This window comes from Drosophila innubila, assembly GCF_004354385.1.
Source record: "Drosophila innubila isolate TH190305 chromosome 3L unlocalized genomic scaffold, UK_Dinn_1.0 0_D_3L, whole genome shotgun sequence".
Taxonomy (NCBI): domain Eukaryota; kingdom Metazoa; phylum Arthropoda; class Insecta; order Diptera; family Drosophilidae; genus Drosophila; species Drosophila innubila.
Genome location: NW_022995376.1, coordinates 20,272,834 through 20,295,941, shown reverse-complemented (window position 1 = coordinate 20,295,941; position 23,108 = coordinate 20,272,834). Strand labels below are relative to the sequence as shown.

The following is a 23,108-nucleotide window of genomic DNA, read 5'->3' as shown; positions in this document are numbered from 1 at the left end:
CAGTTGATATTTATTCACCAACTCGCTGCTGTGCTGCTACTTTGTAGCTGGCAATACTGAAAATCTCTCGCTCTCTGAGAGCGCACATGTTGATGTGTGCGTGAGCACTGGCGTAGTGTAGTTTTGGTAACAAGTCGAGGGTTGATTCCCTCAGTATTTAGCGACCCCTTTGCCAATTTAGAGCTTGTCGACGACGCCCATGTTTTAATTGAGTTGGTTTCTTTATTTTTTGCCGGCGCAAAGTTGTTTATGACAATAACAATGTATAAGTATGAATGCATGCACGTACAGATGATGTAAATACATTTGTATGTACCTATGTACCCGATTGCAAATTGAATATTATTCAACTCAAGATTAATTATTAAGTGTTGTTGAAAACTAACATGCTAAATGTTGGCTTTTCAATTGCTGTCGTATTTTTCAATTTTGTTATCATTGCTTTTTCAACAGCAACACCGGCTGCGAGAGCTGTCAAGAGAGGGAGATTGAGAGCGAAAGCGAGAGAGCGAGAGTGTATGCCAAGAGTAAATTGCATGAGTGTGCGTGTACAAAACTCAACAACAGCAATTTCACCGCAACAGCAGCAGCATCAACAACAGCAGCAGCAGTAGCAGCAGCAACTAAAGGCAACCTAAACCAACTGCAAATATTAAAATATTCAGTGCACAAAGCAATAAACGAGTATAACAATTTGCAGGTAAGTGAATGTAGTGCTGGGCAATAGCAGTACAGGCAAATTGCAATAAACGTAATTGTTGCTGGCATTGCATAGAAAACGCGCCAAACAGCTGTTGCGCCCTACAGGCGAGAGAAATGTCCGAAACGTTTTGTCGTCTGGACATGCAGCAATGAGAACTCGTTTCTCTTGTCACCTGTGCGCAACCGTTTGTTTTGGCTTGCGTCTATGTGAATGTAGGAATGTGAGTGTATAAATGGGTGACTGCTCGTATGTGTGTGTGTGTGTGTGTTTGTGTGCCGACGTGATGGAGAGAGCGTCAGTTGCTGTGGAAACGGACGCAACGAAGTTGCAGTTTTGCTTTGGACAACAACACAGTGTTGCTGCGCAGTTAACGACTTGAGTAAATTGTTGTTGTTGTTTAGTTTTGTGTTTTTTGTTTTTGTTTTATAGCAACAACAGCAACGAAATGAACACACGTCGCAGCACAGGCAGCATTAACAACAACAACAATAACAGCAAAGTGAGCATGAGCAGATTCTATGTGGCAATAACACCGGAACTGCACACGATCAATGCGAAGATCTGTCGTCTGGTCGAGAAGCATCCCTGCATGTACGATCGCTCGCATCCCTCGTACATGCGAAAGTCGCATGTGGAGCGCGCTTGGGAGGCCATTTCCAAGGAAATGAACGACGGCGGTAAGCGGGCAATTCGATAATTTTTAAATTTGACACATAAATGTATATATGTATGTATGCATTCATCGACTATCGATTTCCAGTTGACAGCTGCAAGGAACGTTTTCGAAACATTCGCACCAGCTTTGCAAGATCTATCAATGTGCAACGTGGCTCGAATCGCATCAAGCCGTATTATCTGAGCGAGGAATTGGAGTTCTTGAAGAAACATATAACTCCTGGCGTGCCTGTTCCCGTGAAGGGCAGACGTTCACGTGACAGCATACGCAAAGGCGATAACGATGATAACGACGATTATGACGACAACGAGAACGATAACGATGATGAGGAACACCCAGGAGCACTGGTCCACATAAAGCACTCGATGAGCAGCGATGAGCAGGAGCAGGAAAATGACAACAGCAGCGACAGCTCCGAGTGGGTGACTCACGAGCATGCGCAGAGTGTTGTCAGTCAGACGAAGGAGAAGCCCGAATCCGAGTTGGCCTCCCAGAGCGACGATGCTAGCGACGAGCAGAAGCCACCAACAACAAATGTGTTGCCGGCTAATTCCATGCCACCCATGCCACGTGCCTGCCCCATTCCGCCCAAGAAGCGACGACGCATGGTGGCCGAAGTGACGACACCGAATGAGGTAAGCAAATGAATGCAACTCGCAATGTCACATGCCACATACTAAAGATAGCTTCATTCTCTGCAGCCTGTTGCTAATAACGTGGACACAAATTCCGTGACTGCTGCGGATATCAAGCCTCCGGCTATCGACTTTGATGATGCCTTTTTGCAGGGACTGCGTCCGGAAATGAATCACATGAACTTCCATCAGAAACTGTACTTTAAGCGTCGCGTTTACGAGCTGCTCGGCGATATTTTTGATGAGCGCGACCGGGCCAGCAGTCAACCGCAAGTTAACGGACAGATGGCAGCAAATCCCTCGCCCACATCTCTGCAGCACTTGGGTCTGTTGGCCCGAACGGGAGCCTTACAGCTGCCCAAGCTGGCCCCACGACCTGCCAAAGATCTCTAAGTGGAGTTATTAAAGTCCAATCCAACAATTGCCCAAAGACGGCCACAGCTAAATGCAGTTGTGTTAATCTATCCGAATTTACGATGTACAGTAATTTCACTTACCACTAACTATAAGACGTTATGATGTTGAAAGAGTTATATTTACATTAGATTCTACTTACCTTTATAACTACGATTAAGCAACGGCTTGACTGAGCCCGGTTCAGGACAACAAATATACCGAAATCGCCTTGGTATATGATAAACTGCTGTCCTCTTTCAATAAAAAGGATGTCTTTGACCCACGGGGATTATCCATTTTCAATAAAGCAAACAGCAAACAAAATTAATAATCCGCATTTTATCAAACTTAATTTAAAGTGGGGAAAATATGAGTTGCAAGCGGTTTGAATAGAAGTCTTTTTTGAGAATAAATTCTTGCATACTTTTAGGCTGTGTTAGAATTGCTTGGTTTAGTTAAAAGGCACCGTAAATAAGAGTTATGTTGGCAAATTTTAATTAAATAAATCAATATGATAAAAATATTTTAGGATAACATGCAATACACCAAAATTTCTTATTTTTGTCGTAATTAGCGATCTCAGCTAAAATCTTCTATATCCGATAAAAAATGATAATAATCATTTTTAATTCTTATTTTTGATTTTTATTAACAAAGTGCAAAATAATAAATATATAACAATTTTTATTGAAAAGTTGAAAAATAAAACTTATTCTTCTTTTTCAATAAAGTTTTAAAATAAGAGTTATTTTTTATTTTAAAAGTCACAAATAAAAGTTATTCAATAACTTTTAAATAAAAATAAAAAAAGTAAAGTTTAGTTGAATATCTTTTGATCCAAATGGTTTATTAACAATATTTAAAAATATTCTTATTCTATGATTTAATGCCAGATTTGGTGCTTTTTACTGAAGCCCAGAATAAGAATATTTTTAAATTTTAATAGAGTCTATTGGCCCACGTGACTTGTTATCGATTTTCCGCTCTTATCGATTTTCCCTGTCATTTCAAGCATCTCTGACTTCGTGGAAGCATCTCTTCAATACCCAAAGAACTTTCAAACAAGCAAATATCAATACTTTGTTTAAATATTGTATAATTTGTTTATTATGTAAGGTTCATACATACAAGTATAGTATATATATATATATATAATATTTTTTAGCAAATACTTTTGTAAACGTAAACATTGATTTTGTTGTGGTTTAAATAATATATGTTATAATTATTAAGAATAATATATATGTATGTATATTGTTCCCGCATAATTTATGGCATAAAATGCATCAAATGTTGTATTTTCTTTTTTCCCATTTTCTTCTGGATATATTTAGAAATTGTATACCAATATTATTTATAAGGAAATCTGAATTTTCTTCGCATCATGTTTCATGTTTTAAATAATGTAAATTAGTTAAGATATAAGAATATTTATGTACATTCATTGATATTTGTATATATATATATAAGATTTTTAGGGCGGTGGTAAATGCGACCGCATCAAATGATAAAAGTTTAAGCAATTGCACTTTAAATTATTTAAATATATGTTGATTACGATTACTTGTTACGATTAAGATCAAAATTGTATAGATCGTTTTCTAAATGCAAAAATAAAACCTTGCAACATTTCTTTCATTTTTTTTTTCTCATTTAGCTTAAATCTAACAAATTGTGGCGCATTCTATATCAGCATTATCTTCATCTTCATCATGATCTTTGTTAGCTTCAGGCAAATAAAATCTTGACCGGACCCAGAGGCAACTGTTTCATGTAGTTCCAGGCATCGACTCTTGTCATGCGCGCCGTGGATGCACCATTGATGCTGAGGATCTCATCGCCATTTCGCACCTGATTGGTCTTCTGGGCAGCGCCGCCTGAGGAGCAGAGAGCGGGATTAGTGGGAATGTTAGATAGAATGGTGGTAAAGAGGTATTCCAACTTACCCATAAAAACCTTCTTAACAATCAGCGGACGATTGCCCATTGGCGAGTCAAAACCTCCCTCGATGGAGAAGCCCAATCCACAGCTGTCCTTGACAATTTCCACAGAGCGTGCACCGCCTCCTGAAGCAGCATCCTCCGCTAAAGAAGAAGAATTCAAATGCTTAAATATGAAGAAACATGAAGATCTTCAAGTGGTAACTCTTACCTTGAGCACGTATTTCAGCAGCAATGGCATGACGTGCCTCTGCAGCACGCTCCAGCAGCTCACTGGTGCTCAGCTTGGCGGCATCTCCGCGAGACAGTTGACGTCTGGCACGGATGCCCGCTATGGTGGCCTCCGCATCATTGCTGTTCCCCTCATCCAACAGACTCGCAGGTTGTTGGGGACTGCTGGTGCCCGTACTGGGTGTGCTTGGAATGCTGGCCACTGTGGCGCCACCGCCCTCATTGGACACAATGTCCAGATCCAGATCGAGGGAACGTGATGCCTTGTGATAATTGCGCTTGCGTTCGTAATCCAACTCCGTGGGCTTCTCATTCAGCGAACTGAGTGAGCCGAGCGAGGAGCGTTTCTTGTTCAGTGGTTTGATAATGAGCGACTCGGAGCGTGTGACAACGAGGACAACCTCAGGACGGGGTGTCTAGAGATAAATAGAGAGAGAAAGAGAGAGAGTGTGTGAGTATGAGAGCCAAATTTGGGTGGAGCACTGCAGAATGCCTGTTTTAAGTTGTTGAACAACGCAAGCGCCTGAAAGTATGTAGTACTTTATAAACTGTTGGAGTTTAAAACTCAGATAATATTATCTATTTCTGTAAACTAAATAACGGGTATCTTTTAATCGGGGCAATGACTACAACTTTATTAGTCAATTTTTTTGCCTAACATCCATATAAAGGACTCACCTTTAGCACGCTGATGGACTCCCGATGGGTTAATCCGCGCATGCTCATGCCATTGACGGCCAGAATGCGATCGCCCTTCTTCAAGCGACCATCTTTGGCAGCTGGCGTGTTGCTCAAGATTTTGTGGATCTACAAAGAGAGAGGGTGAGAGAGAGAGAGAGAGAGAGAGAGGGAGATAAGTCTACTACTTGATTGGGAATTGATTGAATCTTACGGTTATCTCTTTAGCCTCGTAGTCGGAGCCACCGGCGAGGGTGATGCCAATACTGCTCTCCGGCGTATCCCGCTGCAGCACAATTATGAATGCCTCGGGCGTCTTTAATGGTGGATCTGCCTCCTCGACAATCTGCTGAACATCCTGTGCGGTTATCAAGCTCTGATTGCTGCCCAGCGATGAGAAGCTTCCAAATTCCGTGGCCGTCTCCTGTGTGGTGCTCACATTCTGTGTGGTGGAACTAACACCCGATGAGCTGGAAGCCAGCGAATCTAATGAACTAAAGCGTTCATGATGCGGCTTTGTGGCAACTGTCACAACTGTGGCAATTGCCTTGTGCACGGGTGGAGTTTGTGCCGCAGCAGCTGCAGCGGCGGCAGCGGCAGCGGTCCGTTCGAATTTCTCACGCAACTCGGCGGTGGTCTGCGACTTGTTGGCGGTGCTGCTGGCCAACTTTGGCGTTTGGGTGCGTTGGGCCAACGGGCTGATCACTGGCTTGGCCTGGACCAATTGCAGCTTGGCCCGTTGCGTGGGATCCGCCTTGAAGCTCGCCTTGCGCTCCTCATCAATGAACATGGCACTGATCTTGGCCGGCGTATCCGATCTCCGGCTGCTGTCATCCGTATCCGAGGTCAGCTCCACATAGGCAGCCACATTGATCAGCTTATCCACCACCAGCTGTTTCACCTGGAGTTGATGATGCTGCAACTGTTGTTGCTGCGATTTGTAGGTCGACTTAATGCGACGTCCATTGAGGACGCAGGCTTCTCCATCGGTGCTATCGTTGTCATTGTCATTGTTGTTGTCCTGTCCACGACTCTTGGCGCTGCGACACTTGGCCGAGGCAAGGATACTCTTCCTGTTGGTCAAGGTCAATTCACTTCCGTTAGCATTGCCGGAGCCATTAAGCTGGCACTTGAGGACACGTCGGGTGAGGTCAACGGTGGGTGTGCTGCCCAGGGAACTGCAGCTGGCCTGGGAGCCCGCCGAGGAGCCCGACGTCAATGTGGAGGTGTTGGAGCTGGCTATCGATGTGTTTGTCTCCGAGCTGAGAGTTCGCGTCAACGCAAACTTCTCCGGCGGCGTCGGCACACGTGCCGTACTCGAGAACACCGAGTCCGTATCGCTCTCCTGATCCCCCAGAAACTGTGATTGTGACTGCGGCTGCGACAGGGACTGCGACTGCGACTGCGACAGGGGCTGGGCAAGATTTGGGCGGCTGGGCGTGGTCACAGGGCTGACGAGGGAAGTGCGCGGCGGCTTTGCCGGCGGCTGCGACAGCTGTGACTCCAAGGGACGACGTTGAGTTGTCGAGAAGATGCTGCGATAGCTGCTAATGTTGTTGTTGTGGTTAATGTTAAAGGTGTTGTTGTTGTTGTTGGTGCTGTTGCTGATGGTGTGCCTGAGGGGGCGTGTCTCGCCCAGGCCGCTGTCTGTGGAATCTTCACCACTGGCCGCCTTCACCTGGCTTTTAATCTCCGGCAAGTCCAAAATGGGCTCCAGCAGCTGCGGTCTCTCCGGAATGACTAAGCCACGCAGCTTGGACAGACTGCGACGCCTCTGCTCCAAAATGTTGGTAATGGCCGCCTTCCGAGTCGCCGCATCACCCTCGCCCGAGAAACTGATGCGACGCTCCACAGCCGAGGCAGAGGCGGAGGCGGACGCCATTCCATGAGTGCGGCGCGGCAGGGAGGCGTAACTGTAATTGCTAGTGGGCGTGGTCAGTGTATGCAGCGAGTACATGGAATCGGCGACATGCAACTGTGGCAACTGCTTGGCCAGCTGATACTGACGCTGTGCATCATTCAGATTCTCCACGCTCATCGCACGCGTCTTCAGCGACGGCGGTGGCGTTGAGGAGGCGGCTTCCAGCAGATTCTCGCTGCTCATGTTGAGCGGCTTGCGGGAGAAGCTCGATGCGGAGGCGGAGACAGTGGGAGTGGGCGTGGGCGGTGCAATGGTGTCCAGTTCGTTGCTGGAGGAGAACATGGCAATCTTGTCGCGCACCGATTTCTCCGACTTTTCATCCTTGCGCCAATCGCTCGGTTTACGTGGCGCATTGGCGCTCGAGGAACGTTTGTAATCACGGCCACTAGATGGCGCTGTTGCTGTTGTCATGTCCATTGCACGTGACGCATGACGTGCATCCTCCACATTGATGACCAAATCCTGGCGATAAACCTTCCTAGGCACTGTTGGAGGAGGTCCTGTTTTGGGCAATGGCGGAGCAGTCTCCAATTTGTTGTTGTTGTTGTGGTTGTTCTCGAAGCCAAGCTCCGATTTGTTGCCTGCCTTGAGGAGCAAGGGATGCGACTGCGAGGGATGCATAATCAAAGGCTCACTGAAGTTGGGAGGAAACTCATGGCCATCGGGGGGAAGACGGGAATATGTTGGCGGGGAGGCGTAGTTAAGATAATCCTGTACTAGCAGCTGCTTTGTTGTCTGATGATGATTTACACCTGTTGCTGTTGTTGCTGTTCCTGCTGTTGTTGCTGTTGCTGTACCTGTTGTTGTTGGGCTGCTCAGCAGCTCCATTTTGTTGTTGTGCTTCTGCTGCAAGCTCAAAGTTGGATTTGAGGTCGGATTCGAAGTCTTCGTCGATGTCGTGCTCGTTGTCGGGGCTGAGAAGCTCTTCTTGCTATTAATTCCAGTTGTTACTGTTGTTGCATTAACGATTGTGCTGTTGCTGTTGTTGTTGTTGTTGTTGTGGTTGTTTAGGGTACCAAGATCTGTAAAAGGTAAGAGACAGAGGGAGAGAGAGATGGGAGAGGTGTTGGTTAGCAAGACACAAAAGGAGCAACATGTGGAATAACAAATAACGAGACTTATGCGGGATGTACCTAGTTCGATAGGTCGATAAATCGATAATGAATCAATAGATGCATATGAAAACGTTTCAAAAATGTCAAAATAGCAACAAAAGTTTAAGTAATACACCAATTGATATATTAATATAGAAAATTTGGATTCGACGAAAAAATAAGTCGATTAATTTAAATACGAGTCAAATAAAAATAGAGAATATATTGAAAATAATGTAGTGAATTGATAAAGAATCAATAAATATAAAGATGTCGATTATCAAATAATTTTATATGAAATGTAAACGAATAATAGATTAAAATTTAAATCGTTCAAGCCGAAACAAACTTAAATTTTTGAGACATTTTTATAACGATGTTTATAAAAGAATAACGATTCAGCGATAGTATATCTATATCTGTGTATTAATATAGACCAATTTGAGTAATTAAATGGGATAAAATTGTTTCATGCTCAAGGGTAGATTATAAATAATAAAGGAAGGTCGATTCAACGAAGGAATGAAGGTATATTAAAGCCAAAAACTCAACAAAAAATGGAAAGGTTATTATGGTTATATTTCCTTGTTGTTGCTTTCAGAGGTAATAAGAGTTGGAGTCGTAAGCTGTGCGGGAATTTAGCCAAAAAGAATAAAGAAAGAAACATTTTAAAAAACAATTTCTAACGTTTGTCTATTAACCAAAAGTAGTGGTATTAGACTAAAGACTATAATTATTCGTGAGTCGAAAAACGAAACTAAAATCCAAAAACTTTCGCTCACAAAAAAAAAAAAAGAAACAGAAATGATGCGAAACAGTTTTCATTATGCGTTAACCACAGAGCTGAGCCGCAGAGCAATTAAGAACCGCAACAACAAATTATTGTGGTCTCCAGCCAAGTTGACAAAATGTCTCGAATAATAATATGTATGTAGTCATAATAATACCAGAAGAGATGCAAAGATTAACAAAAACAAAGGGTTATAACATTTTTTTACTTTTGGGGTTAAAGCGAAAGTTTCGCCAATAAAGCGGAGAATAGAAAAAGGGACAGATTTTTGAATTGGGGTCAATCGTTGGGGGAGTTGAACCCAAGCTGAACCCCGGCAGCTTATTTATGCTTGATATTGTTTACTTTATGGCAAAAATCAAGTTTATAATGAGCGATTAAATTTTTACGGCAATTTCTTTGTTTGGCTTTAATTGAAATTAGATTCCTTCAAATCGAAATAGATAAAACGGAGGAATGGAAATGGAAAACGCCCACGAATCATCGAAATATGCTGTGTACATTTATGTAAAGATTAGCATTTTTATTTAAAAGAATAAAAGGAGAGAAAAAAAAAATGCTGTGTGGTTCTTTTTTGATTAGCTTAAAGAAATGTTAATGAACTTTAGGGAATTGTTGTTTAATAAAAAGTAGGGCCAGAATATATATGTATATAAATTCAATTTAAAGCCGCATTTGCAAAAATAATTTTAAAAAATGCCAAGAAAGAGTTGGCGAAAGCTCAATGTAATTGTGAATGTAAATCCACCGAAGCGACCCACAAGGGCGTTACTAAATGACGGACGTGCTGGTTATAGACCTAGAAGTGTTTGCCCATGTTTGAAGCATGTCGCCGGCCAGAAAGACCTTGAAGAGAGAGTTAAGAGCTTTCGTCAGCATTTCAATGAATTGGAATTTATTACTCAGTGGTTGATCGATAAGGCAAGTCAAAATAAATATTCGATCATCGATTGGACATTATCTATAAATATAACATACTTTAATACGTAAGATATGAGTATGAGTAGCCCATCATAAAAGTGATTCAGCAACAGTGGACACAAAGTCTATTCAGACAACGACGTCATGAGTATCTATGAATCAGTTCAACTGAATATATTTATTCAGATGACACCTCTCTACATTTTTCTGTGTATGTCTGTCAATGAGAATCGCATAGAACAGTCCTATTGTCTAAGTTAATTGTATAATTACAAATTATTATAAAGCTTTAGGCGCCATCAATTTAATTTTTAATTTACAGATTCTCCATGCTTAATTAATCAAATTAGTGAAATACGAAGGGGGAAAGATTATTATTAACTGAACTTCAGCGAACCCTACACTCTACCCTCTAGAGTCTGTTGTTGTTGTGGCAGCGATTAATCTTGCCACGTCTCAAGTGTAACATGAGGCGCCCCTTGGTATTTAGCAAGTTGTTTTGGCTATTTGTTTCGGCCTGAAGTCTTGTTTAAATATGCATATTTTGTTGGCTTTTGATTCTAATCTAATAGATGTTTAATGTAGGCTTCAGTTTTGGAATTCGGGAACGGGACACCTGCCATGAATTCATAAATTTTATGCCTAATCTTTTTGGTTTGCGTTTTTCTAACCTTTATGGCAATTTAATGATGTAAAGTTTGAGCCAATAACTAAATCTTTCATCTTTTATAGAATTTTTGCACAATCGCTGTTGATTTCCTACTTCTATTTCTTTATTTTGGGCAACCCGCTGTGGCAAGTGGCTGGAATTAATTGTAATCTTCAGGGGATCGATTCGATTGATGTGTGATGTGAAAGGTTAAGAACGGTTACGGAAGATAATTTGAGAAGAATTGGCCAAAATTATTAGATTGTTACGTAAGCAGCTATTGCTGTAGACGGGCACTTCAGCACAATCAACATGGCTTGGCATATAAGTACTAGTAATTCTTGGTACTTAAACAATACGATCGAGAGTAGAATTCTTCAAAAAGCTTCAGCTCAGACCGCGGCATTTCCGTGCTCGTCGTCGTCGTCGTCGTCGTCTTCGTTGAGTGTAGAGTGTAGAGTACATGCCAAAGTGTCGTCTTTAATTAGAAGTGAGTGAAATCAAAGCGAGCGGCAACTGGGAACTGCTAACTGGGAACTTCAATGCCAAAGAACACTTTGCAAGTTCTTTGGAACTTGCTCGCATAACTCGAAACTGGCTCTAATAACTTCCGCTGTTATCAACATGCGACTGCAGCGATTGCATAAAAGTCTGACTCTACGTAGACAGCACGGCAGCGCCACCTATCGCAGATAATTATTAATTACAGAGCACTGTTTCCCACACAGCAGTTGGTTTCCCTTCATTTTCCCCCGTAAGTTCTCTCTCAGTCTTTTAGTCGAAATCCTGTAACAAATTGTTCGCATTTAGCGCACAAAATGCCACTTACAACACTGATGGGCGCCCCTCTCGGCGATTCTCAACGTGGGAAAATAGCATCTCTATCGCGTTTGCGTGCTGCTTTTATGTTCGTAAATAATTGAAATTAATATTTTCAGCGATTTCTTTAAAACATTTCATCGCTCGCATTTTACTTGTCGGCCTTCGTTTGACGTTGAGAGGCGAAAAAAAAACTGAAATGTCTGGAAAAAAATGCGTAGATTGGTAGCCCGCACATTTTTCTAGAGACGGGGCTCTTCGTGGTTTCTGATTTTTTTTTACCCTCTTTGCAATTTACTCAAGTGCGAAGCTGGAGCGAAATACTTTTAATAGGAGTATTGTTCAGTTTCAGCTAGAGAACGCCGCATATTTTATTTTAATTATTTTATTAACGTTTCAGCTTCAATCTGCAATTATTTAAGGTATTCATTTGGATTGAACACCAAGGATAACAGTAGTCATTTGTCTTAAGCGCAGCTTCATATTTGCGAAATCATCACAGAGTCGGTATCATAATCTTAATACACTTTAATGAGCTCGATATACATACAAATTTGTATGCATTTTGTGTCATTGATTAATGATTTCGCAGAGCTGATGATTGCCACGCATTACGAGTATGTCAAAAGCTCTTTTTTTCGACTTTACCTTGGCAATCCACGTTGATCCCACATTTGTTTAATTATATTGTCGTAAGACAAGAAATAACAACTGAGCGATAACTCAGCTCAGCTCACCTCCAACATAAGCCAAACCGTTTACCTGGCCAAAACGGAGCAAACAGCTGCTACAGTAACAGAAACAGCCGGTTTATTATGCAAAAAACTACACAAGAACTCAAGCCGATAGTCGCACTAATTATACTCTGTAAATACTTTCAAACTTACATTGAATATTGTCCCAAGCCGATCAAATGTATTTATGAAATTTGTGATGTTAATTATTAAATAAATAACTGATTTAGAAATATCAGAAAAAATTTTAATAAAAATTGTAAGAAATAATAGCTGATGAAAAAATAAACTTAAAATAATAAATTCAAGAAATATCTTCTTATAATTGTATCTTTTCCAAAGAACTCTCTATTAATGTTTGTTTGTGTAGTTAAAGTTTAGTAGTATATACCCTACAATATAAATTTATTATGTGGTTACAGGGTATTTTATAAAAAAAATTCCATAGCATTTCTTTTATTTAATAAGAGCAACACGGGAGAATAAGAACCGACAACAACAGCAACAACAACAACAGCCGCTGCTGCTTAAACCGACTTCTTGGCGGGGGCAACAAAATTCTTCAGCTCTTTTTATCCTTTCCCCGCTATCTGCTCCTCCCTCTTTCTTAAAGTGTCTCTCAGTTGCTGTCTCTATCTCTGTCTTTCAGTTTGTGTTGCATGCTGCCCGTTTTGCATTTAATGTGTCATGCAACGCTGCATAGCGGACGCTGCTGCTGCTGTTGCTGTTGTTGCATATGTTGCAGTTGCAACTTCTGTTGTTGCTGTTGTTATGTGGCAAGCGCCAAGTGTTGCAAACAATGCGATGAGCGAGCAAGAGCAGAGGGAGCCAAAAAGGGTAGCTGGAAAAACTGCTTATGCATATGGCGAGGAAAATGTGTTGCCAAGAAAAATGTGCGCTTAAATTGCAGCTGAGAGCGCGAAAGAAAGAGACAGAGCGAGATAGATAGAGAGAGAGAGAGAGAGACAGAGAGGGAGGGAGAGATGGTAAGCAGAACTGAAGTGTGTGCCGTTGCATAAATATCGAGCTAAAGTGCCAGTTCGACTGGGACCCTGGACTCTACTAGGGTGAAGAGATTGCAGAGGGAAAGAGGAGGCGAAGAGGCGAAGAGATGGAGGAGGGAGTGAGGTAACCGTCGAGGTCTCGCAGCAGCTGCCACACACGTTGCACACACGCACCCGGCGGCTTTCGGCGACTTGACTTAAACGCATTTTTGCCATTGGCAAAGCCCAACGGTTGAAGGGAGGAGGCAGGTGGGGAATTGGGGAGAGGGTAAGCGCGTTAAGCGCATTCTGAATTATTTGTGAGATAGCCAGCCTGGCAGGCAGGTGAGCAGAGAATATTTCTACGCTGTTTACGAGGCAATTTCGCCAAAAGGAATATTACAGAATGTCTTCTAACAAATTTATGATGAGCTTTTCGCTTGTTTGTTTTTGTTAGTTTCTTTAAGTGAATATTACATGCAGGAAACTCTCACCCGAAAACTTAGAAAAGTTAAATCAAAATTTCCCCCTCATCAAGCGCAGCTTCAAAAAAAAAAAAGCAGATGAAAAATTTGTAGAAGAGAAATATTTAATTCAGAGGAATTACGATGGCATCTAAAAATGCATTGTTCATAAATTATGGTGGCAGTTTCATAGTTTCATCGTTTGTTTATCATTATCAACATTTTTTGTCTTTGGTTTTTTTTTCTTTTGGTAGAAAACAAATAAATCTTTGGGGCGGCACATAAAACTTGTCACGGACTGAACGCAATTTAAATAAAAAAAAAAAAAAAACAAAAACTAATTAAAATAATACCAAGAAATTACGGAAGCAACTAATTGGACAACTCTCGGACTGAAAAGAAGCTGCAAAGTCTTAAAGTGTGACATTTGTGGAGCTGAAGCTACATACATTCAACTGAAAGCCAACTTATATAACAGGCGGATCGCTTTTTATGTTGCCACACAGATGATAATGACGATGATGATGATCGTCATGTTGATGGGTTTTAATAACCCACGTGAAGTTTAAATGAATTGAAATGGAATGCTTTGAATATGTCGAGAACCGTAGCACAATGTCGGCAGTGAGAACTTTGATCTGGCCATTGAAGAAAAGAGTTGCCTCCGGTTCAAAACTATTTGCTAACTTTGTGTTTTTGGTATTCCAAATATTGGACATTTAATTGCACGGCAATCGAACAATTAAATGTTTGCGAATGGCAAGAACAACATGGCAAACATGGGTTAATTACTCTCTCTTTCTATCTCTCTCTCTCTTCCTCTCTCCGACTGATTCTTTTTCCATTCCCTCTCCAATTTCAATTCCCTTCCATTCCTTACCAGTGTTGAAAAAGGGCGTAGCTGGCAAATGAGTAGTGTTAAGAGGAAGATAGGTAGAGGGAATATTAGAAGTGGCTGACAGCACGCTTGGTTGCACAGTTTAAGTGCCTCGAAAAAAGGTTACAAACTATTAAAAGTGCTTCTCTGAATACCCTGTAAGTATCCACAGCTAAAGGGTATGTCAAATTATTTGTGTATTGCAAATAATTAAAATAAATAAAAGTAATTCAGTTTGTTACACTTATAGATACATTTATTTACAGGGTATCTTTGGTGTCTTTCTTCTGCAGTTGGTGCTTCGAAAAGTGCACTCAATTGTGGCATGATTCTTAGTTTTTTTTTTAGATTGAAGGAGGAACTTCCACCTGTGACTCTACGCCGTTGGGGTGTGATCTTTATCGAGGCACAGCTGGCACTTCAAGTTCATTTTAGTTCAGTTGAGTTCTTCTCTTTTTAACCTTCCTCTTCGTCTGATTCTTCTTCTTTTTGGTCTTCTTATTTGGTTCTGTCATTGTTTTCCATGGGGATTTCCATTTGACTGACTCTTGTAGCGTTTCATTTACCTACAGTAGCCGCCATTTGAGCTCCGGAATCTTTATTTTCTCTCTGTGCTCAGCTCTGGTCCCAAAGCTACATTGTGTTTTCTTATCAATTAAAGCGTGACCTTTGTTGTGGTTTATCTGAGGGAATTAGTTCGGCCAGGCAGGTCGGCTGCTTTATGGTCTAATTAGTTGGAGAAACCTCTGAAGGTTCATTATGATTTCAAATCTCACACAAAAAAAAAAAAAAAATTCGAATAAAATAAAGAAAGATATAATAAAAGATAAAAAGAAAGAAAAATCCAAACACATTCGGCGATGACATCAAGCTAATGTTTCCATCATTTTCAGTCTATCTATAAAGGTAAGTATCTGATAAATCACACCCTATCAGACCCATAAATATCAATTTTGGCACCATGACAAGGGCAATTAGGTAATCAAAGACTCCTAAATACATAAATAGCTATGATGCACTCGACCTCTAGCAATAATATATTTGTACTTGTAATTTATAATTTCTATCTAAAGCCCAATTTACGTAAGTTTACTCCAATTGCCCAATAACAGGCAATAAATGTGCTTTATTACACGTATTTGCTTTTTATTATTATTTTTATTTTTGTAGTGCCCGAATATGTACAAGTATTTACAACTGAGATACAACTACGTGTACAAGTGCGAATACCTCACAAATGCACCTGTCAACAGGTGTCTCAAAAGCTTCGTTTCAATTTAAACAAGTGTCAGTTTGGGCCATGGATTCGGAGTCGTCGTCATCGTTGTTATTGTTGTTATTGTTGTCTTTGTAATAAAAGCAAAGTTGTCATTAACAATGGGGCGAATTGGGAAGTAACATAAGCTTAGGAATAACTCTATACAATGGAAGTGCTGAAATTGTATTACAAAAACCCAGATCTTGAGTTCGAACGAAGGTTAATTGGAAAATGTAATTACAAAAGGTAGTAAATAATAATAATTTAAAAAATTATTATAATTCCAAAAACAAAACAAATATTCCTTACTTAGAACAACAATCACTTCCATTTGATCTTCAACGATCTTCAGAAGCTCAACGATCTGAAAAAAACTGTTCGAGAACACTGATAACAGCTTGTCAATTATAACTGACGACAACTTTTCACATATTTACTCATTAAGTAAATTATGCGTTTTAACTTTGAAGTCACACCGAACGCCATCAGATCCGTTACGATACGATCATGAAACTCTTTAAAAATGCCAAACACAAAATGTTCCAAAATAAAATAAAGTAAATGTGCGAAAAGAGGTGAGTTAGGGTCTTACAAAAAACCATTTCAATTGGTTTGCGATTTGGGTCTTTGGTATTTCCCCCGTCTTTTGACTGCACATGAGAGAGCTTCTCCTCTTCGGCCCTTTTTGTCGAATTCTTTTTTAATGCGAAGCTCGCAATTTTCGTTGACATTTGCAAATTCTTGTCACAAACGCGAAAAAATAAAACAAAAACGTATCATAAAAAATTGTTGGATTTTTTTTTGTTAAATTTCGAGCGAATTTAAACTATTTTGTTGTTGCGGCCTCTTTTTTTGGGCACCGACCACTGGAGTTGCATTAAACAGCGCAGAGTTCCTCCCTCCCTGCTTTTCTTCATTCCATGACAATTTGTGCAAAATTTAATGCAAATATTTGAATGAAAGCATACTTAAGACTGCCAACTGGCGAACTGGCGAATTGACAAATTGGCGAATTGGCGACTGGGGGCTAAGTAGGTAAATGTTTATGGTGCGGTTTATTTAGTTACGACTGCATTTGACAGCAAAATCAAAAACTTGGTGACTGTCCAAATTGTAGCAGCGATAAAAAAGAGTGAGAGAAGCAATGGTAGAAGGGAAGAGCAATACTTAATAATACTTACAACGAATGTATTGTATGTATGTTAATTCCCTGCCACCAAATGAAAGTAGTTCAATTTTAGACACAGACAAATGTTTGCCAATGGCATACAAATTTCAACTCTTTGTCAGAGTCTCTGTCTGTCTGTCTGTCTGTCTGTTTGTCTTTTAAAAAAGAACTTGCGAATTGAGTCTATGGAAATGTGTCACAAATGTGTGAGGAGCACTCACCACCTAATGATCTACAGAGTGACAAGGCGTCTTTTACTGTGGCCAACACGCAAAGTGTGAAAGGTTGTTTGTCATTACAACTTAGATGAGGACTGCAGCGGTGAGTAGAAAAGAGAAGAGGACAGGTAGACAACAGCAAAGTAGGGTAAAGATTAAGGAAATGCCACAGAGGAAGTCAGTGGAGCAACAATGAAAATAAGCAAACGCTCGACTTGTCACTATTTATTATGATTATAGGGATACTAACAATGCATGAATTGAAACTATTTTTGTACTAATGAGTCTAAGAAAGCTTTCATTTTAAACCAAAGTGCTTGCAGTTTAAATTTTGTTTAAAATGTAATATACATAATTTGGATTATTTCATTGGAACGAATCTCTACTTTTCTTCTTTTAGTTTAAAAAGCTTTTATATTAACCAAAAAAAGTGGTTGAAACATTAAATCAAAATTAATTCAATAAATATTTTTTTCAAATATTTAAACAATCTTTTTAATTACTTAAGGATTAGCTTTATGAAATTTGAAGCAGCTTTTAAGCTTCTACTTTCGCTCTAGTGACTTACATACCTTTCGAAAAGCTTTTGCTTTGCTCTCTCAGGTTTTTCCTTTAAGCTCAAATTTGGTTGACATTATTTATTTATATATTATTATTATGTATGTTTTATTTTTGCGTGAAAATATTTAAACAGTTTGGTTTTTGTTTGCACTTTAGGGGTTTTTTTTGTTGTTGTTAGCGAATAAACCGTTTCTCTGTTGACGTTGTTGTAGTTGGTGGCGAAACGGTTATCAAAATTAGCATAATTATTGGTTATTGTAATTATTGCTTTAAGTATTTTTGAGAAATTTCACTTTCTTCACAGAGGCATTAGCAATAATCAGAGATAATTTCCATTGTTGCCAATCATTTGCAAATGCAACAAAAAGCAACAACAAATGCAGCAATAATTAATTGTTGCACTCGAATGAACACCAAAGCTAAACGGAAATGGATATGAAATATTAATGCACTCGTACGTGAGTATGAAAAGCCGAAAAAAATATTAATAAGGTTGCTAATTGTTAATTGCAATTAGTTTAACACCGATTTCAATATTTGCGTTATTACATTACATTAATTAAGCAGCAAGCGATGATGAAATTTTGCAAACGTGAATGAACTTGGCAAATGAATGTGCTAAGCAAATGGCAATAAGAAAACAAATAACAAAGCACAGTTACAGTTACTCCACTCAGTTTATAGACATGCAAAAAAGAACAAACTTCACGGTCAGACTGCAGGCGAACAGCCAAGAGCGAACGTACACACAGAGAGAGACTCACTTTAGTGTGGGAGAGGAGAGGAGCGTGCGCGTGAGAGTCAAAGTCAAGTTTACATGTACGACTGCGCGCCGCGAACGTTGTGGCTGCGACGAGCGCTAAAAGTCAACTGAATGCGCCGGCAAGCACGATACGTCTGCGCAGGCAAATCGGATAGCCGCAACTGGCTTGACGAGCAGCTGAGCGGCAAAGCAGCGAAGCAGCAGAACAGCAGAGCGATTGAGAGCGGCGACTGAGACTGAGACTTGGACTGCGACTGCGACGAAGGCGCTTGCAATTCTTTCGTTTGGCTTTTAATTGTCTTGGCGTCGCGTCGCCTCGATGTTTTTGATCATTATCTCTCAGCTGCTCAACTTCATTATGAGCAGCATGTGGCGGTGGCGGTGGCGGCGGCGGTCGCTCTCTGACTACAACTCCCTGCACATGTGTGTCTGTATGTGTGTGTGTGTGAGCTTGTGATCGCATTACAACAAGCTGATGACAAATTTGTGATAAGCGGTGAAAAAATCTCTCACTGAGCATTAAATTATTTAATTTGCCTAATGAAAATGCCGATTGATATCGATTGAACTTTGTACTCATTACAGCAAAATGCTTCAATTGGACGCTAGGCGGCGCGGCAATTTCAAAGTGTTATTTATTGTTTATACATACATATATGCATTTCTTGGAAACATTTTTCCAATGTGATACGTGTGTTTGTCACACAATATTTGCATATATTTCATTTGCCTTTGTTTATTATTTAAATGAATTTACGACTTTAAAATGTACTATATATACTATATTACGTTGATGTAACATACATTGCTCAATTGCTTTGTTTTCTTCCATTGGTATTCTCAAAGCAATTATCGTAAATAACACTATAAATATGAATATTTGTAAGTGACCACTGTTCTCTTAAATTTAAATTGTTCAACCTTGAAACAGTTCGTCACGGGTCGAATCTTTCTATAACCCCATAGATATAGTACAAAAGTAGCCATGCTATCTTTGAGCAATTGCCAATATTTGCGGTTTTTTTACATGGAATTCTAGATATTGTTTAAATTAGCTGATGGCATAAAAACAAAAACACTCAAAGAGCAATGTGATGTACTACAAGGGGGGCTGAGGTGGCATCTCAATGGTGTTTCGGCCACGCTCCACGCTTTGGGCTTAGTAATTTTTAATTTGATGATTAATCGATAAGCGACAGCCCCATCGACTGACTCTACCGGGCCATTGTACCGATCCGAGTCATAGAGAGGCGATCGAAGAGGGGAGATCGAAACGGAACGAAGTGAAACGCAAAGAAACGGATCGGAGATTGCATGTGATTAGAATTTGTAATAAGCCAAAGAGCTTGAGAGTCCCAAAGCTCAAAGCTCCAATCTGAGTCTTTCTTTTTTTCTTTAAATTTTCAGCACGCTCTCTGGGGGTATTTCTGATAAAGATCTCTCTGTGATTGGCCCCGATCAACTGCTTGCCTGGGATGCTGTTTGGTTTTAATTTTTTTTTTTTTTTTTGGTATAAATTCCCAGAAATCAAAACACCCGCAACAAGAAAATGATGGAAAAACTGAAAGTGCATTAAGCTAAGTACACAACATTTTTGTTTTCAATTTCTGTATTTTGTTTTTTTTTTTTTTTTGGTAGCTTTCACTTCCATTTCCATTGTCTAGAATTGTTTAAGAGATTTGTATAAACATTGCATAATCTCTAGAGATTCACGACCTTTAGGCAATTATCATACAACTTTCTTTGCTTCTGCGTTTTGCTTTTGGCTCGAATGAAACTTTCACACAGAACAAAACACTTTCCCAAAGAAATGTGGAATGAGAATGGAATAATGTAAGCAAATGGAAGTTCCACTTTAGTTTGTCATTTATCAAAGCCTAGCTTCTCTATCTCCCTCAATCTTTCTATATTTTCAAGTCTTCGTCTCTTTCGCATTTAGTGATGAGTTATGTTTTTCATTTGATTTTCTGATTGACAGATGCGCCCCCAAAGCGTTTGTAATGGATACCAAATGTGTGCCCCCATCAGTTTTAGTTTAGTTTCGGGCTCGTTTCGTTTCGCTTTGGTTCGATTTGTGTAAATAATAGCATGATACATATGTAAATATGTTTGCCATTAAAATGTGTCATAAAAGTGCGAATACTTATTGCAAGAGCCACAGACCTTGTGCCACTTGAGGCGACACCCCGCAGCCATTACAAGCCATAAACTATGCCATCCCATCCCATTCCATTTCAGACAATCAACAAAATACAACTAAATCTTGCGCCTGTCGTGCGTCACTTGGCAAAACAAATCAATCAAAGGCATCTGCAGGAGGGCTCGAAAATTGCATAGCAAAATGCGTTGCCAATGTTGAAAACACGCCCCACACGATGATACCGATGATGCCGATGATGCCGATGATGCCTCCTGTCTCTGCCCCTCTCTGCTCCTTGTTGACGGCAAATTGCGACAGAAGCTGCGGCGCCAACATCGACGCCAAATGCAAATTGCGGCGAAACTTTAAAGGCAAATTATTTGACATGTGACATTATGCGAGAATTCCTCCCTTGGGGTCCGTGAAGCTAGCAATAGACCCATTTGCATTTTATATTAGCAGAAAGGTATTTACATTCTCATACAAAGTTTGACTTCCTAACTCTGTATCTTTCTATTTCTTTTTGATTCAGTTATTACCAATAGAGTGTATAGCTTATCAATTCTAATTCAATGCTGGTGCTTTACTTTTATACTCCTGAATCAAAAATTAACTCTTATAATAATTTTTTTTTTTTAACAGTATACAAAAACTTATAAAGAAAAGGAATTCTTAAAGCAAATCAATTGCTAATAGTTAAATATTAAGTAAACAATTGTATATTTATCCTTAATCTTTATTTTCTGTGACACACTCATATCCTTAAGCCTTATAGATTTGTTTGGATGACCTTTCTAAACAATATATAGCATTTCTTTTTGCGTCATATCGTTACATTTTTTAGACATATTTCTACTCCCGCTCTATTTCTCATACTTTATTTTCTATTCTTTCTTTTGTGTTCTGCATCGTATCATTAAATTAATTCATTAGAAATAGTAAACTGATTTCAATTTTTTTTTTATTTTAAATTAAGAAAGAGCATAATAAATGCGGTTTAATTTCTTTGACTTGACATCCTCCTCGCCAATTGGCGGCTGGCAATCAAAGGCTGTCAATTGATAAGCGAAATTGTTATTGAGAGTGCGCCTTGATTTCATAGGACAGGCAAATGACAAAGTTCAATGTGTGTGTTACATGTTGCATGCCACAGCGAGAAGAAACTTATGATAGCACCAAAATGGGTCTCACAATGCTCACATTAACCCCACAATGGAGCATGTTGCACTTGACAGTTGCATTTGTTGTTGCACGGTGGGGGAATTTATGGTTTTGATATTTAAATAAAATAGCCAAAAGCGGACATAAAAGACTGCCAACTTCGGCCTAAACTAGCCAAACTAAATGGCCAATCACTTGACCGGCCACCGAACACTGTCGGCTCATTAAAAGGCTTTTCGGCCAAATTATGAGCTGACCGTACAACTCTATTTTTTTTTGGTTTTGGCTTTGGTTTTGGCCAACATTCTGGTTAGCTTGTTAGCGTAATATGTTTCTCTCTTCTGGCGGTTCATTTTGGCGTTTTTATCGTGATTATTAATTACAATTTGTTTCAACACGTTTTGGCTTTTTAATCCGCTAACCAAAAGAAGGCGTTACGATAGATTTTCTTCCACAGAAAAGACAATCGAATGGAATTCTTCAAAGAATACCAGATAATTGCGAATAAGGATGGGAAAGCATAAACATAAACATAAATAAAATATGTAAACCCATTAAAACTGTCAATTTGTGCTCAAATAAAAAATCGCAAAATGAATTTAATAAATTCAATAGGTAATGTGGATTACACGCGGGGCGTACCGTAAACTCTACATAAAATAAACATAAAAATATATATCTAAATAATAATAAATATAAATAGCAAAAACACAAACAGATAAATAGATAGACGGACAAACTAACGATCATAAATTTCAATCAGTTGGCCAACTAAAAAACCATTAAAAATATGTTATAAAATGCATAAAAATTCAATTTCTGGCCCAGCGAGCACATACACTGCTCACAATATTTCTGGCCTAAAGCAACTGGGCCCAAAACAACAATTGTCTAGTACAAATAATGCACAATAAACATAAATTAGCAATGCCATTTTCTTGTGTTTTTATACTCTGCAGTCAATAATGGACTCAAAATGGTGTTAACAGCTTGATCAACTGTTTGTACTATAAAATTGCTGAGAGTATTTATACCATACATTTTAGAAATATTAAAACATAATTTTTGAAATTAGATATTTGGAAATGAAACTTTTTAAAGTTTTCATTTAAGTTTAAAATTCTTTAGATGAAAAAAAATAAGTTAAATTAAACAGTCTTTCACCTACTTTTTTACTTTCTGTTGTCAATTCCCTTCATAATTTTATATAGTTTTCTTAATAAGCCTAAAATTTTATTATTCATTTCAATAGCTAGAGAAAACATTTGTATAGGGTATTTTTCCGTTGAGCATTCTCAACTACAGTCTTTTGAATTTTCTTAAATGAA

The 23,108-nt window shown here is 39.4% G+C and overlaps 2 protein-coding genes across 7 annotated transcripts in view; one reads left to right on the top strand and one right to left on the bottom strand.

The window, feature by feature from the left end:
* The first annotated feature begins 444 nt into the window (after positions 1-444).
* Positions 445-2,738, top strand: LOC117786241. Of its 2 annotated transcripts, none has more exons than XM_034624378.1 (4): positions 445-700; positions 1,133-1,380; positions 1,464-2,014; positions 2,081-2,738. In XM_034624378.1, the coding sequence occupies exons 2-4, from the start codon at positions 1,149-1,151 to the stop codon at positions 2,405-2,407; spliced, it is 1,110 nt and encodes a 369-aa protein (XP_034480269.1). In that variant the 5' UTR covers positions 445-700; positions 1,133-1,148; the 3' UTR covers positions 2,408-2,738. The 2 variants fall into 2 exon arrangements, with proteins under 2 accessions (XP_034480269.1, XP_034480270.1); XM_034624379.1 differs by having other exon boundaries at positions 445-704.
* A 990-nt stretch (positions 2,739-3,728) lies between these two features.
* The window catches only part of LOC117786238 (uro-adherence factor A), a 112,257-nt gene continuing 92,877 nt past the window's right edge, over positions 3,729-23,108 (bottom strand). For 4 of the 5 annotated variants that reach the window (XM_034624372.1, XM_034624374.1, XM_034624373.1 and 1 more), the window contains 5 exons: positions 5,474-8,202; positions 5,260-5,388; positions 4,562-4,997; positions 4,357-4,494; positions 3,729-4,287 (listed from right to left, as the gene is read on the bottom strand). In XM_034624372.1, coding sequence (XP_034480263.1) covers positions 4,139-4,287; positions 4,357-4,494; positions 4,562-4,997; positions 5,260-5,388; positions 5,474-8,202 — 3,581 coding nt within the window. In that variant the 3' untranslated portion in view covers positions 3,729-4,138. Of the gene's footprint in view, positions 4,288-4,356; positions 4,495-4,561; positions 4,998-5,259; positions 5,389-5,473; positions 8,203-17,727; positions 18,054-23,108 lie in introns of those variants that run through there. The other variant, XM_034624376.1, reaches the window with a different exon arrangement.

Bases quoted from the DNA above. Each gene is read 5' to 3' on its own strand.
- LOC117786241 (XM_034624378.1), top strand. From the start codon at position 1,149: ATGAACACACGTCGCAGCACAGGCAGCATTAACAACAACAACAATAAC. The intron at 1,381-1,463 runs GTAAGCGGGCAA...ATCGATTTCCAG, and splicing joins CAAGGAAATGAACGACGGCG to TTGACAGCTGCAAGGAACGT. The intron at 2,015-2,080 runs GTAAGCAAATGA...CATTCTCTGCAG, and splicing joins AAGTGACGACACCGAATGAG to CCTGTTGCTAATAACGTGGA.